The sequence below is a fragment of the Rhopalosiphum maidis genome, chromosome 1 (genome assembly GCF_003676215.2).
Source record: "Rhopalosiphum maidis isolate BTI-1 chromosome 1, ASM367621v3, whole genome shotgun sequence".
NCBI classification, from domain to species: domain Eukaryota; kingdom Metazoa; phylum Arthropoda; class Insecta; order Hemiptera; family Aphididae; genus Rhopalosiphum; species Rhopalosiphum maidis.
Window position 1 is genome coordinate 73,727,242 of NC_040877.1, and position 16,742 is coordinate 73,743,983.

The following is a 16,742-nucleotide window of genomic DNA, read 5'->3' on the forward strand; positions in this document are numbered from 1 at the left end:
AATGATATAAAAGATGAGAAAATGTTCATAGATTTTTATCAACATTTATAACTACTTATAGTGTATACAAATACACACTCAAAAGAAAACACATAATTCTGTTTAATGCGGATGTGACTATCCTCTAAAAATAATGTTTAGATACTTATCAGATAATAATTGTTACTTACACCTCGAAATAATATTATATTATATTAGTTCACGCGTACAGTAATTAAACAACTCAATCTTTTTTTATCCTTTTATAATAAATGTATTTAAAGAGATATTACTGTGATTTGTTGAGCAGATCATTTCTTTGAATTTATATTATATTTTATATATTTTTTTTTTAACCGTTATTAAGAGGACTGATTTGAAACTGTATATTTTAAAATGATCATAACTTACTTAAAAATAACAATATCAAAAAAAAGCTATGCGGAGCCCTGGATAATAATCTTACTTTTAAATTGTATAATAGATCAGTTTACTCTAATATCAAAACTAACAGCACAATATTGAAACTGGTGAATAAAAATTTGCTATATCGCACGTGTGTAAGACGGAGAACACATGTGGGTCTTCTTAAGAATTAACATTATTGTTACATCATGTTATTGTTGTATAATGTATATATATTTTAAAACTTAGGAAATAATTGTTTAAATTTTAATTTTGATACTCCAAATTTTCAATAAAATAATCTGCCTATCAATGTATAGTTAAAAAGTGATTATAATTTGAAAATATAACTACTGTCATAAGCCACTCCATAAATGGTGTTCAAAATTAATCTTAAAAGTTTAAAAATATAATTTTTAAGTGTTTTTTGTTAAAAATTCAAAAATAAATCGAAAAAATGCATAGTTAAAGGATAAAAGAGAATCAATCATGATCAATCATTATAATATATTTGTAAATATTAAACATATATCATGAATTCAAAACATTATTTACATATACTAAATATATATTAATTAATATATACATATATATTAAAATAATATATTTTAATAAGCCACGCTGTAGTTAGCCGATTTTTTAAAAATTTCCATTAAAATGTTTAGGTATAGAAACACTGAAAATGAACAAATTCATAGATCATGTGCTAAGTAAGTTATTTTAAAACTTGGAATTTCACTATTAACATGTTGCTTCAATTTGAATGTTTACGTATTAATAAAATGTTTAAATGATGCATACAACTAAAAGATAACTTTTTAAAGTGGACAATTTGAAATATTTTATACCAAAACCGAAAATTTATGATAACTATTCAAAGTTAAAATATCCAAACATTTTTAATTTATAATATATTTTTAGCGTATCCATTCAAATATGATAGTTTTGAAAATTTTTGCTGGAGACATTACACAAGAAATTCTGATCTTAATCGTAAGTATCTCATTTAATATTTCATAAAAATGAATTTTTAAAATAACTAAATGTTGAATAACACTATTGAAAATACCTATTGACTATTATATAAAATTAAATAAAATAACATAGTTTTATTGTATGAATAAATATTTCTTCGAAGGATACCTAATAGTTATTATAATCTAATTTGTTTAGAAAATCCAAATGTTACTACTCAAATTTGGTATGATCAAATGAAAAAACGTAAGTCGTTTTATAATTTTGGTTTTTAATTTATAATATTTTATCAAATTGCATTTTTCATCTAAATAAAAACTAAAATACGCGATAAATAATAACAATAATAATATTATGAAAAGTCATTATATTTTATTGATAAATGATACACAAGAAATTACCACATAATGCATAAAATTATGTTGTAGTATTATGACAGCAATAATGTATTATTAATTTTAAATAACTAAATTGATGAACTAAGATCAAGCATAATCAATATCATATTAAAATTACCTAAAATAATATAATAAACTCTTTAGTTAGTATCTAAAAAAAATAATGCTAGTCTAAAAGTCCATGAATTTGGCCACCCAATTTTAAAATTTTAATCCGAGTTTTCTAAATAAATTTATAAGTATTTCTAAACACAAATTCAAAATTTGTAAGTCGTTCATCCCTTAATTAATTATCCCTTAAAAGAAGTTAGCAGTGCTTCATAACTAAGGCCACGATTTAAGCATTTATGGATAATCGTAAACAGCCGGACTTATAAATTAATAATTTTTACTTACATTACTTACAAATGACCCACTAATCATTGAGAAATTTTCAAATTAAACGACTAATTTTACCAAGGTCAGCTTAAAATACGACAAACGCATACGACGACTCAGAGTGCCAAACACAAAACAGCGCGTGAGAGGTGTCATAATTTTTAGAATTTGTTCAAAAGGATAGGCACCAAATTAATTCTTGCACTGGGCGCTGAAAGTGATAAAGTCGGCTTTGAATTTCCCAGACCTTTTGTAGTTTAGTCTAATTTTGAATTTATTACTAAAAAACCTTATAAATATTAATATTATAAACACTACTTCTGATTATTATATTTTCAGTCTTGCCTGGATTCCACGAAAGTATTGAAATCTACAGAAATAGAACAAAAGAACTAGGTAAGTACTTCATAAAAATTAAATTCTCAGAGAGGTAGGTGTCAATTATAAATTTATAACTCGTCATTGATTAGATCACTATAACGTATATGTTAATTTTTAATTCAATAATTAACCATTGCATGCGAAACATTATTGTGAGTGAAGATGTTTAGTCAGCATTATAACTATATACATATTTTATTAGTTATTTGTAATACTATTATAGACTATAGTAATTTATTTTAATATCAATAGGTAATACGGTAGAGTAGGTTTAATACATTTTTCTGAAATCGTCGTTTTTATTATAATAGTATATATTTAATCATATATTATTGTCCTAAAAATTGTAACTAAAAATTCTTGGTTATGTATCTAGTATATATTTACAAATTAACGTATGAGACTAATAGACTGAGCCAATTGCTACTAAATATTGTTCCAAGTCGTGCCAAAAAAAATTAAGAATGCCTGTTCTTCCTTAATTAAAATGTACCTTTTACTACCCACTCTAAAAAAAATACCAACTAGATTTCGTTTATTTTATATGAAGTGAATAAAACTTTTTCTCTCTTAACATAAATATATGTAAATTATAATTTAATTTACGTACAAGATTAATCTGTTTGTATATCAATATCGGATTACTAATCAATGAATGTCTACTTACAAGAGACTATACAATTAAAAATTTAGAAATATAGATATTATATTAAAAATAATTGTAGCTAAACACTAAATTTTTTCCTATTACTATATTTTGTATAGATCTATTTTTCTTTTTCTTTTTTGCATTGAATATTATTACATAAAAATATTATTATTATTTGTATGTATTGTATGTATTTTTTTATATAATACTATGTACTATAGAAATATTAAAAATATTTAATTTACAAAATTAAAATTTGGAAGAAATTCTTCTATATTACAAAAATTGAAAATTTTGATGTTAAAAATGTATGAAAATTGTTGGTTTAATATCTAAGTTTGGAATTTAATAAACAATTCCTAATAGGTAGTTTATACAAAAATTGTAAAATCTAAAAAAAATAAATACAACTACTTTTTATAGACATTTAAAGTTGAAATTTGTTAAATAATTTTAAATAGTCTTATTAATTATGTTGTATGTATATACATTTAAAGTTTTCAAAAACATGTTGCTTTTTCTGTTCTTGTATTAAAATTGGAGTAAATTAATTTCTTCAAAATATCATTATCTTTTATCTTAATTATATTTCCTTATAAACTTGTTATGCTGATACTGTGAATAAATCACATTATAGACATCCTTCATACAAATTATAATTTTAATACATGGTAACGTTTTATATGTTTCCCCAAGTGGATAACCATTTGATGATAAAAATTACACGATATGAAATTTTAGTATCCATTTTGTGAAAAAATAGCCACTTCATGAAATTCTTAATTATTTCACTAAGTAGAAAAAAACGGTTTACATTGCATGAACTGGATAATTTTTCATGAACAATTTAATCAGTGAATGTGATATATGTATATATTTATAGAATAGGACTATTTTAACTTATAAACAACTCGAAAATGTCAATAAAAGTATGATAATATGATAAAATAGTTTGTTGTTTATACACCAGAATAAAAACTCTAGGCTCTAAATAATATTAACATTTATTGATTTAGAATTTCCAGAGATCACAGTAAAACAATTCAATCGATATTTACTTGGTAATTTATTAAATTTATTTATAAATAAATAAATAAATATAAATATATTTATAATATAAATTATAAATGAATGTGATAAAACACAATAAAATATCTTATCTACATTTTATTTTTTCTAATCTTAATTCATACGTCATTTTAGTGCTTAACAAAACAAATATAGTTATGGATCAACATTAAAGAAAAATAAATATAACACATTATAACTACATTATGTATTCAACTATAAGATAGATAGACAAATCATTGTAAAACCTAGCTATACCAAATCAATTATTGTGATTTTTTTAATAGAAATCCATCACTTAAATTTCTCATTCTTAAACTAACTGTTTTTTAACAATTATTGAAAAACCTAACCTAACCTTGGAATATTCAACAATAAATTTTGTTCATTTTTATTGATAAGTATGTAGTTTTAGATTACTATCAAAGTAGAAAAAAACCATTAATGATTGTCGTACCTTAACTGTACCTTGTACCTATATACGTAATAAATGCATTATGACAAAATGTTTATGCATTTATATACTATAAGTCTATAAAGACACATAAACAATAAATAAGTTCAAGTAATTATCCGCTTATATTATATAATCACATAGTTTTTAAAAAAATTTACCAGTAGCCGATGGCTTATGATTAAATACTACAAATAAATCAAGAATATTTTTTAATTTTTATATGGTTAACTGAAAATGTACTTGAGCACTACCCTCGTGGTTATTTGAATTTTATATTAATTGACACATCGTATATACTTTGATCAATTTTAAATAAATCAAAAATTATAAACCACTGTTAGATATATTATTTTAATTACAATAATTTTTTGTTAATTTGATGTATACTTTCAAACATTTGAGTGCCTAGTTAAAATGTAATGTTTTATTGTTTTTACAGAGATGCCACATCCAGCAGAAACATTTTTAGTTTATATTTCAAGAACTAAAGATATGACCTCTTCTTATAATTGTAATACTAATATCAAATATTTATATTAGTTTTAAATAAATCAGCGACTAAATAATGCGCAATGTAAAAATAAAATTATTTCAGGCATGCCTTACGATATACTGATTATATTATTTTGAATTACTTAGATCAATGAATAATGACTTATTGTTGAAATAATGATGACTATTTATTCCAAAATATCAAACATGTCAAAATGCACTATATAAATATTTTAATATGCTTATTTATATTGAAAATCATATGAAACATAATTTTTTCGAATAGGTACTATATTAACGAGTTAAACGATCGTTTTCACTAGAGTTATGCAATAAACATAAATATTATTCGTACGTATCGAATAAAGGGAAATATATTCCAACTACACATAAATATCCAATTCACAAAAAGTCCAATTGTTTTAAAATGTAAGGGTCGGTAAACATTTCGTAGAGGAAAGAACCATTTTTCTAAAAAACTTACAAAACAATGATGTTTAATGTTTATCATTGATATGAACATGCATTTTTTTAAGCCATCATTATTTGTCTATAATACGTATTATTGGCAGAAATTCATCTGTATATTAAAAAGCTACAGGATGCCGACCCTCCTTTACACTGTTAAGACATATTATGACTATAACGGATTAAGCATAAAATCTGATAAAATAAATTTGCCATTTTTTCAAAGGACATGGAAATGCAAGAAAAATATTATACGAACATAAACAATTTTACGATTTTTTCATTTATAAAAAGGCATGGTACTTTGAAAAAATATTTACATATTTTACTTGAAATCAACTAATTATTACAACGATATAATTTACATAACATTAAATACAATATTATTAAATGGTAAATATTACCAATAGTAACCAAATGTTTAGATTAATAAATTGTATTTTTTAAATAACTTGACTAGCATAATAATTTTTGGAGGAACACTTTTGGTATCGGGTATTAGTGGTATTATACTGAAGAGATTTTAAATTACGAGGGAAAGTAAAGTACAAAATTCTATTTCACCAGATAACAAATTATTTAAAAACTTAACTCATAAAATTAGAATACGTCAACGTTTAATCAATGAATCGATAATGATTCTCTTCTGCAAATTTGGTAGTATGGGATCATAATATTGTAGAGTGAATGTAAAATATTTAGTATGAATTCAGGAAATCTAAGACATGTACATTGAACGCGTTCTAATAGAGTATAGTCTTCCGACGTCGGTGAAAACCCTGACCCACAGAGATATATTTAACAATAACGTGTGCTTTACGTATAGATCACTGCAGCTTAAATTACTGAGATAATATCATAACGTGACTAAAAAAACTTGAATTGAAGATACCCCACAAAGCAGGCAAACACCGATAAACATGATAAACACTTAGATTCCTGATATTTAGAAGATCATAGTTACTAGCTTCCATTTTTGCAAGCAATAGAAGAAACAACAGTATTAAATAAAAATGAGAATTTAATTAATTGAAAGTACCTAAAATATTAGATACCAATAATAAGACAATATCAGGATTAACTATAACATTTACCTATAAGTTCACCTAAAACATTAACCCCGAGTTATTTAAACGCTTACCTTATAGAATACTACTTGCTTAACTCTTATTTTTTTTTCACGCAAATAAATATAATTTATTTATACCTGATTATTTCACCAGTTAGAATAGCAAAAATCTAATTAAAACTTTAGGATTAATAATCAGTTACGTTTAGATGTATTTGGTTATTGAAACCAATAAAAAAAATACGCATATCAGTTATTACGATATTTTTATGGATACTTCTGAACGGTAAACGGACAGTTTGTACTATCTATTGTTTGAGTTGCATATCGCGGAAACTTTGTACGGTGATAATAAAATGGTAAAATTTGATGGCAGACGTTTTGTACGGTATGTAAATGGTGGTGTTTTTATTTTGCATGTTTTTGCATACTTTGGATAAAATGCATAATATTATTGCGAAAAATGTATGTTTTATAGTATATTTCGTATTTAATTCTAGCCCCGCTGATTAAAGTAAACTTGGATTTTTTTGTCAAACATAAATTTTCCAATTTTTCAAACATAAAATATTTTCACTATTGAATGTGAATTATAAATTTTAGTTCTAAATTATTTTATTTTATTTCTCAATTATATGATATTAAGACAAGCAGCCAGTCGCTGATGTATTTCAATAAATAAATATTTTTTATTGTAACTTTATTTTTGTGTTTATCTTATAAAAATTTAAATGCTTATTTTGGTAAATAAAATGCATATTTTACAATTTTTTATTGCATACAAATCCTAGCCCTGATTATTATTATTATTATTATTATTTATGTATGCTAACATTGTTAACTAGGTACCTGTGTTTTGTAATAACAAATTATGTCTAACATTTCATACCTCAACATTTTTTTTTACCTGAAATAGTACAAACTGTCCGCCATGTAAATTTTATTAATTTCTGAAATAGCATAAAGTTACCTATAACCTTCTGAACGTACCTGGTTTTTGTGACCGAAAAGAGATAAAAATATTCGTATCTTCTATAAAAACAAAATGGAACACTATACATACGAAATATTTTATTAATGTATAGATTAATATAAAAAAAAAATTTAAATAATTAACAAAAAAATCAAATTTGAAAAAAGTGAACTTATCTAATTATAGTACCAATATCCAATGCCTTAAAGTACAGTGTGTAAATATAGTATAATATGAATCACGCAAGTGTACTATTAGAAAATAGTATCTATCTATAACAATATTATAAATTATAATATTTACTTTTTATAACTGTTCAAATTTTTAAATTCTGATGAAAACGAAAAAAATCTTTGTAAGAAATAGTTTCGGGGAGGCCTGAATCCAGTGAACCTTAACACCCTCTCCTTGGCTACGGCCATGCCAATGAACCTCAGTTTTACGATCAAAATGTGACCATTTGTAATTGATAATTTAAAAATGAGCAATTAAACATACTATAGATATCCATTGCAATTAAGATTTAATTTTTAAGAAACTATTAAGTATCATATCAATAAATTATATCATTTTTTTTTTTTTTTTTTTTAATATACCTACTTAAAGTTACAAAATAAATTAAATCACATATTATGATATTTTCAGTGCATATTTATGTATATTATATATATATTTATATATAATATGTTATATAAACATGTTAGAATTGTAGCCTTATAAATAAGTAATATAATATTGTATTCTGTTTTAAAAAAAATAAAAGATACGAATGACATAAAAAATATTTTAACTTTAACTTCCAAATAATAATTTATTTATTATTTCAGCTGTTTTCAGTAATATTCCGGAATCAGCAGTTACGACACAGATTCCTCAACAGCTAATAGATATGGAGATGCCGACTTCTTCTACACACCAGCAAAATCCATCGAAAAGTGAAATGTTACAAAGTACACAGTTTACACCAATCGGTTAGAATTTTTTACTACACGATATTGATTGTTTTTTTCACTTTTCATTAAAAGTTTATTAGACGGGAAACCCATTTTATAACGTTGTTAAGGAGATTTAAAATAGACCATATTTTGTAAGAGCTTCTTATCATCTTTATATTAGCAATATTTATGCTGAATATTATACATTATTATATAGATATAATATATATTTTATATTTTAATATAAATTGAATGATTTTCATTATACTATATCGATGAATCTTATAATGCAATTTTGATATTGAAAATGATTTTGAATATCCTTACATAAGTATTAACTTTAGATCATACAAACACCTTCATTCATTTGTTTATCATAATAGAAGCAAAATTTTTGTAAATTCTTATAAGTTGTCTTAAATACATATATTGAAGGTCATGGTTAAGACTATTTTCCTAAATAGTTGATGAGTTAAAAGTTGTATAATATGCGCAGTCTTCTAAAAAAATACTTTTTAATTTGTATTTAAATACAGATAAATAGATATTATAATCATCTAAAAAGTATTTAAAACACACTTAAGATACTTTTATAAAAATGTATTTAAGAACAAATACATAAAACAAAAACAAATACTTGGCATGTATTCGAATATTTTTAAGTACTTTTTTAATTGTACAAATAGGTAAAAAAATAATTTCGTTATTATTTATTAGTAAGGTATTACTTAACAGTTAATACTAATTAATAATTAAGTACTCATTTTAAATTATTATGTCGCTTTAAGTTATCATTTTAATTTAAAACTTTGAATCATAGCAACTTAGTTTTATAATAAAAAATGAAAATAAATATTCCAATAAAGGTTTAATAATTTGATTTAAATTATGTATGAAATAGTATGATTAATAATGATTATCAAAAATCAATCTGAAATATGGCGAATAATTATTTTAAATTTTTAAATGAAAATAGGTTCAAGATAGTTCCTAAAATATTTTCCGAACACCAAATTTAAAAAGTATTTGAGTACATTTACTCAGGTATGAGTGATTACAGTCCATCTTTAATGCTCTATACGTATAATAAATAAATTTGTAAATAGTTAGTGATAATAACTTTTAAGTCACAAAATAAAAAATACACATACAGAGTGATTTATCAATTTTTCCACCACACACGTATGTATTTTCTCCGTCTTACAATTTACAACATAGCTAATTATCATTCGGCATAATCAATTCTGTCTGTTTAACTTAAATATTAGAGTGAAATGACCAATTATCAAACTTAAAGATAAGAACATTATCCGTGTTCTATTTTCGGATTTTTAATTTCTGAGCGATCCATGTAAAATATTAAAAATACTAAAATGTTCATATAATTTACTTAAAAATTAAAGTACTGTAAATAAGCGATGATAAAACACAGTTAATGTTAAGCTTGATCATGGGTCATTACTCATTTAATTCTAATATTTAAGCGAAACATACAAAATCGGTTCTACTGAACGAACATTTGCCATGTTGTACGTTTGTAAGACGGAGACAACACGTGTGGGTGTGCCGCCCTCTTAAGTAAGTAATTTGCATTTATTCAAATTCTAATTGAAATAAAAAATTTAAGTGAGCAAGTTTAATGAATCACTTTATAAAGTTTATGGTATTGTCATCTATAAACTCAACTACTATGTGTTGTAAATTTATTAAAAGTTGATACTTTATACTTACCTAATCATATAAAACACTAAACATTTTCATATCTTTATTTTGAATAATTGAATACTAAATAATATATTTATTGGTCGATTTTATTATTTTAGTGTAGGTGTTTTTATAGTGTAACAAATTAAAAATGTATTATTTTAGTATCACTTACTGAAAACACATGCCCGGCAGTCTCCCAATGTATTTACTAAAATACCTATGTCCGAATAAAAATATTAAGTTATGCTAAGATTTACTAATTGGAATTTAATATGCTATGTACTCTTTATTTTTAGTTTCAAACTATTTTTTAATTCATCGCATAAATATTTTTTTAACATATTTCCATATTTAATGAATAATTTTATTGTATATAGACCATTAGGGTTTTCTTTCATATCAAATTTAAAAATGAGTTTAAAATGTAATATTTTAGCATCTTAGGATTCTAAGACCTTTAATTTGGGTTCTTAATTAATATTTTAATATTTTGTTTAGTATTATTGATAAATAAAAATACAGCAATAAAAAATGTATTTATGTTTTTAGATTTAAGTGAAATCAGAATAGAGTCGTACAATATATTCATATCACGTAATTATTATTTTTATTTTTAACTTAAATAAATTGATTTATAAAGTACATAATAATGAAAACTTAAAATGTTTTTGTAAAATTAAAATATTAAGAAAATAAAATACCAATTATGTTTGTGACCAACCACCTTACATAAAATAACAACTTACTATATTGGATTCAGAAGTTTATTTTTTTTTTTTAATAAATCATTAAAAATATTGTTTTATACATACTTGATTTACTTATAATAAATATTCTGAAACTTTTAAGTTATTGACTGTGTGACCATCTAGTTATAGTTTATGTCACAGTGGTTCTCAATTGATGGTCTGCGGACCCCCAGGGGTCCACGTATTAATGTTAGGGGTCCGTAATTATGTAGCACTGAAATGATATTTTTATTTTATTTTAGTGGTATTATTAAATACGTAGTGATTTGAAATTTCAGATATTATAAATAAATAGGTAGATAGATAAAATCGATTATCGCGAAAAATATTGACAATTAATGATATAATTAAACAAAATTAAAAAGTAAATAATCACAAATAAGGGGTTCCCCGTCCAATTTAAGTTTTAGCTAGGGGTCCGTGGTTCAATACTAATTGGGAACCACTAGTTTATGAATCTGTGAAACATGTTATTACAAAATGCATGAACAAATATTTATAATATTTTAATTTGCATATATATTATATACATTAATATTTTATTGCATAATAATATATATAATTATAAAATATAACAGAAGTACATAAAATCTTATTGAAAATTACAGTTTCTCCAAATTTTTATATTAATCACACGGAATATGTTGAAAAAGTAAAGGAGTGTAAGTAATTAAGAATAATCTATTTCATAATATTTTATTTCACAAGTACAAATAAATAATATTTATTTTGATCATTAAATTAAAATATTAAATAATAAGTATTTACTAAAAATATATTGACAAAGACTGAAAAAAAAAAAATAAATATAACAAAGATTTAATGCTAGGCACACCGCATTCGATTTACTTGTTTCCGAATTTGAAATAAAATGTGCATATTATATCAATATTACATGTGATTGCTGATTTTCAAATTTAAAACGCTAAAAATTATTTAATTTTGAGTCTTTGATTAGAAAAAAAAAATCGTATATTCTATGTATCGTAAAATATTTTAAACGATTCAAAAATTCCGATTATTTAAGGTATACATTTCCTCATTTTCTAAAAAAAAATATCTTAAAAATATTCAAATCAAAAATGCATACATAAAATGTTAAAAATATACATCCACTCTACGCCTTTTAAAGAAGTAACAAAAATATTATAAGTTTTACACTAACATTTCTCAACTTTTGGGTCGTAAAAATTCTTTGAGGATTGTCAATAAATTTAATTGAATTTATACATTTAGAACTATCTATAGATACAGTAAAATAGTTAGAAAGCTTGAAAAAATATTTTACATTAATTATTTTTTTAACAATCAAAATTTTAAGTTACTTTTAAATTATAAATATTATACAATAATTTGAAAACAATAAAGTTCGACATTTATAGTGTTCTAATTTTTATTTTCGAGACAACAGCGAGCATTTGTTTTTTCACTACCAATAATGTAAATCATAAAATTAAAATTAAAAATTAAGAACCTTAAAACTTTTATGTTACATACATAAATATAATATTTATTAGTAAATTCAGATATAGTAAATATCTATTTTAAATAAAGTACAGTTACAAGTTTGGTAATAATCTATAAAATATTGGAAAGGGATTAATTGTGGTGTGAAGTTTTTTCTACGGACTAATTTGAAAACCATACTAAAAAATCAACGCGAAAATTAAATAAATGTCTTAGGGACTTGGTGTGCATATGAAAAAAGGTTAAGAACTTAATATTTTAAAAAATATTGTGGTAATCATTCATAATAATAATTATCTTAATTTTTTTAGATGGAGATCCAATGAGTCCAAATGAATTAATTGCATTTAAGGAATGTATGTGTTATTCAAATTTTATAAATTGTTAGAATGTGGGTTAATAATATAACACCATGATTATCTATTGAAGAAAAAACTTTCAGACCACTTAAAGAATATTTTAGATCTATTTTGATCTTTCTTTGATTCTATTTCGTTATTTTTTGAAATTACGTATATTAGACACATTCCTACAATTTGTTAACTAACAATATTACAAAATTTTTTAGGTTTACCGAAATTACAAGACTCTTTTTTGGAATTTAATGAAAAAATTAAATCAATGGGTAAGAAACTGTTCAAATATTTATCAGGATGTAGTTCAATTTGCTAACAAAAAAGGTTAGGTTTGAACTACGCAAAGATGATATTTAAAAAATATATATATTATATTTGAATTTTATTTTAATTTAATTTTATGTTGGTATTGGGATGTAACCACGAGAAAGCGGGCACGGGTGGCCATTTTTTATGACATTCGTGACACGTCTGGTGGAGTGGCCCAACTCTGAAAGTGCATCAGATATATCAGCAATAAGTGTTTTGTGGTGCAGATTTTGACAGATTATGACCTTATAAAGTCGATATTTTGGAGTTATAAAAATGTGAAAACGGGCACTGATGGCTATTAGATGTTGCTTGATTACGTTAAACAATTGGCGTCCATGAGTACGAACAATCAGAAAAGAAGACATAGACTTGCATGTGAACCCATTTAGGCCGGTGATTTGTATTAGCGTATTTTAAAAGCGAAGTAGTTGATTATGTTTTGAACATAGATTGGTGGAGCTCTGGCACTGTCGTGTTGTCGGTAAATGGTATATTCGTCGATTATATTAGAAGTATCACAAGAAGTGTCGGATTTGATTTCACTGCCTGCCCTCGTCGTTCGCCAGGACAGCGATTTTATTTGGCGAAACAAATGACTTGATTTTTTTCTTCGTCCCGTTTGGATAGGTGAATTGGAAGATGATGGCAGCGACGTTTGGGTTTGGTTATTTTTCAGAGAGATTATGTTATCCATTTTAGGAGAAAACGCGTTCAATAGAGTGAAACCCGGGAACTGTCCCCCCCCCTCAGCCGTGGTATACTCATCATAGATTTACATTTTTTTTTTAAATATCTAGCTACGCGCCTAAACTGTTAATATAATTAAAACTAGTGGTAACGGAGCGGACATTGCACTTATGTGCGACCGTGTTGCAAATCAACGCCGAACTTAACGCACTTTAATAACCTCATTTACATTATGTTCTTTGTAAAATATATTGGTATATAAATTTAATCACAGCCTCGTTTAATTTTAATAATTTCTAAAACATAATACATGTTTAAATAGCAACGGAAAAGCGTATAGATACTACACTCATACTAGTTAACATATTAAACATCAACCATTTTTAGAACATGTCCGTTATAAACGGCAAATTTGTATATAATACCTTTGATTATAAATAATAGTAGTACTTATAATCAATGATAATACTTTTTAAATTCAGTCTATTATAGTTTCTACAAAAAAATAATTCAATTAAATAATAATATCAATTCGGCGAGTTTAAAATATTATTTTTAATCAAATTTATAAAAAAGATTAGCGTTTTTAAAACTTCTGAATTAGTTTTTTAAAAAATGTTTGAATTTTTGTTTTACTTAACTTTACTTTATATACATATACAGTACGATAATTACCTTTATCAACCCGAGTTTAATCCAAGTTAATGCAATAGCCCACACTTGGTCATTAGCTTAAATCAGTAAAAAGTTAAACATATGTATAGTGTACCACATTATTCATTAATTCATTATATACAACTATTATATATTTTACATAAAATTATAGAACTAAGAAAATACATATTTTCATTTATAAATTACAATTGGATAGCTATTTTTGTCAACTAAAATTACAAAAGTTCATACTTGTCAAAGCAAAAACTGTTTACCATTAAGATAACTGATTAGTGACAATTTTATACTGAGGAAAAAACTGGTCATACCTATTACCTAACATAATCTAAAATTCTTCCACCAATAACACTATGAAATTTAAATAGTTCTAAAATATGTATTATCATACCTATTATTTTACTTTAGGTTTAGCAACAATTAATAAAGAAGATTTCAAGAAATTGAAAATATGTGAGTATTATTACTTATTTTACAAACATTTATTACATTAATGTTAATTAAAAATAGTTTAAGGTTTTTTTCAACAAATACTGCAATAATGGGAAAATGTGTTAAGTTTTTGAAATAATATTATGCTGTAATTTAACTTGTTTTAGTTTATCCACGGATATATCACATTTCGTACGACGATTACATCTTAGACATAGGTATGCTACTTAATATATTTTATGTAAGCAAATATCTGATAAATGTTTAATGTATATTATATATATAAGTACTAGTTATCTCTGTACACTTTCGTCACCCATAAAAAATACATTTACGTTAAATTTGGTTTCCGAATGTTACGCTTGTGAATAAATAATATTTTTGATTTTCTAATTTGATGTATAGACGATATTTCCGACATTTCAACTTTACATAGTTGCCCCAGAACGGGACGTCCAGCGTTGCTTTTTTCTTTTTATCATTTAACACTAGCATTTTATTATTATTTTGTAAAACGACCCAAATTGATTTCCTTTTCATTTTAGTCCAAAAACTAATAATTCATAAAGATTAAATATAGTATGAACCAAAAACAAAGAAAAAGTTTGGTAGTGTTATACTACATCAACTATTCACTGAAATACCAATTTATAATAATAACTTATAATAATTAGTAACACGGATAAAAAAAAAATATATCTTTATGTGTCTATTTGCCAAATATTTAAAAATTAATAATTCGATTTTCCATACCTTATAGAATCAAAAATAGTTTTAAAACCTGCTTCACAGTGTACTTTTTTATTAAAAAAAAATCAAAATAAGCAGATGAGTAGTTTTGGAGAACATACGTGACAAGAATTTTCATTTTCACATTTATATATAAGTCAGTCAAGAAGCTAGTAGCTTTCTACTAGTGAAAATTTTAGTGGATTTTCAAGATCGTTTCAGTAGTTCGGGAGGTTACTACTTACAAACAAAATCACAAAAAATTTAAAAAATTTAAATTACATCACATTATGATTTGAAATTAGAGACGTATGTTAGCATTTGTATGAACGTCTGAGGCAAGAATTAAAACTCAGAACAAACTTTACCGACTGGCTTTTAATAGATTTACATATTTTTTTAATTATTTGATGGTTAGTGAATGTAAATATATTTATCTTTAATTTGTATTAATTGTATTTACTTTAACATCGAAGAACTACAATATGCCAATAATAGTAATGACCGTGAAGAAATTATAGGTAAGCGTGAATAAATATAAGGAACACTTTATACTTATTTTTATCGAAATATTATTATTATTATAAAACAATAAAAATATATTTACGTATTATTATTGTATTATATAAATATTTATTTATTTAATTAAAACAAATTAATAACCAGGTATTTGACAATTATTAAGTGTGCTGTCATCTGTGGTTTTTTATAGTAACATTGTTTAAATTATTTTATTCTAATCAATACGATGAATATTATTATTTTATTAATTCGTTTATAAAAATCCAAAATATCTATAAGCTAATTAACAAATTTTAATTTAAAATGGATTAATTAAATGTATTATTAGCTGAATAGATGTTTCTAGATCTAATATTTTAGTTTATTATTATAAAATATAATAGTTTACTGTGTATGATTTAAAACAAACTATTAAATTACCTCACTTCATTTTACAACTTTTTATATATTATTTTAGTAGTCAATTTTAATGAAATTGTAAT

At 23.9% G+C, this 16,742-nt stretch overlaps 1 protein-coding gene across 2 annotated transcripts in view; it reads left to right on the forward strand.

Annotated features, from left to right (window-relative positions):
* LOC113560587 overlaps positions 1-16,742 on the forward strand; it is a 110,818-nt gene that overhangs the window by 54,866 nt on the left and 39,210 nt on the right. For both annotated transcript variants that reach the window (XM_026966561.1, XM_026966562.1), the window contains 14 exons: positions 1,050-1,094; positions 1,306-1,377; positions 1,558-1,605; positions 2,475-2,531; positions 4,182-4,226; positions 5,130-5,201; positions 8,520-8,663; positions 10,884-10,928; positions 11,692-11,745; positions 12,862-12,906; positions 13,119-13,175; positions 14,986-15,030; positions 15,177-15,227; positions 16,215-16,259. In XM_026966561.1, coding sequence (XP_026822362.1) covers positions 1,050-1,094; positions 1,306-1,377; positions 1,558-1,605; positions 2,475-2,531; positions 4,182-4,226; positions 5,130-5,201; positions 8,520-8,663; positions 10,884-10,928; positions 11,692-11,745; positions 12,862-12,906; positions 13,119-13,175; positions 14,986-15,030; positions 15,177-15,227; positions 16,215-16,259 — 825 coding nt within the window. The remainder of the gene's footprint in view (positions 1-1,049; positions 1,095-1,305; positions 1,378-1,557; positions 1,606-2,474; positions 2,532-4,181; positions 4,227-5,129; positions 5,202-8,519; positions 8,664-10,883; positions 10,929-11,691; positions 11,746-12,861; positions 12,907-13,118; positions 13,176-14,985; positions 15,031-15,176; positions 15,228-16,214; positions 16,260-16,742) is intronic.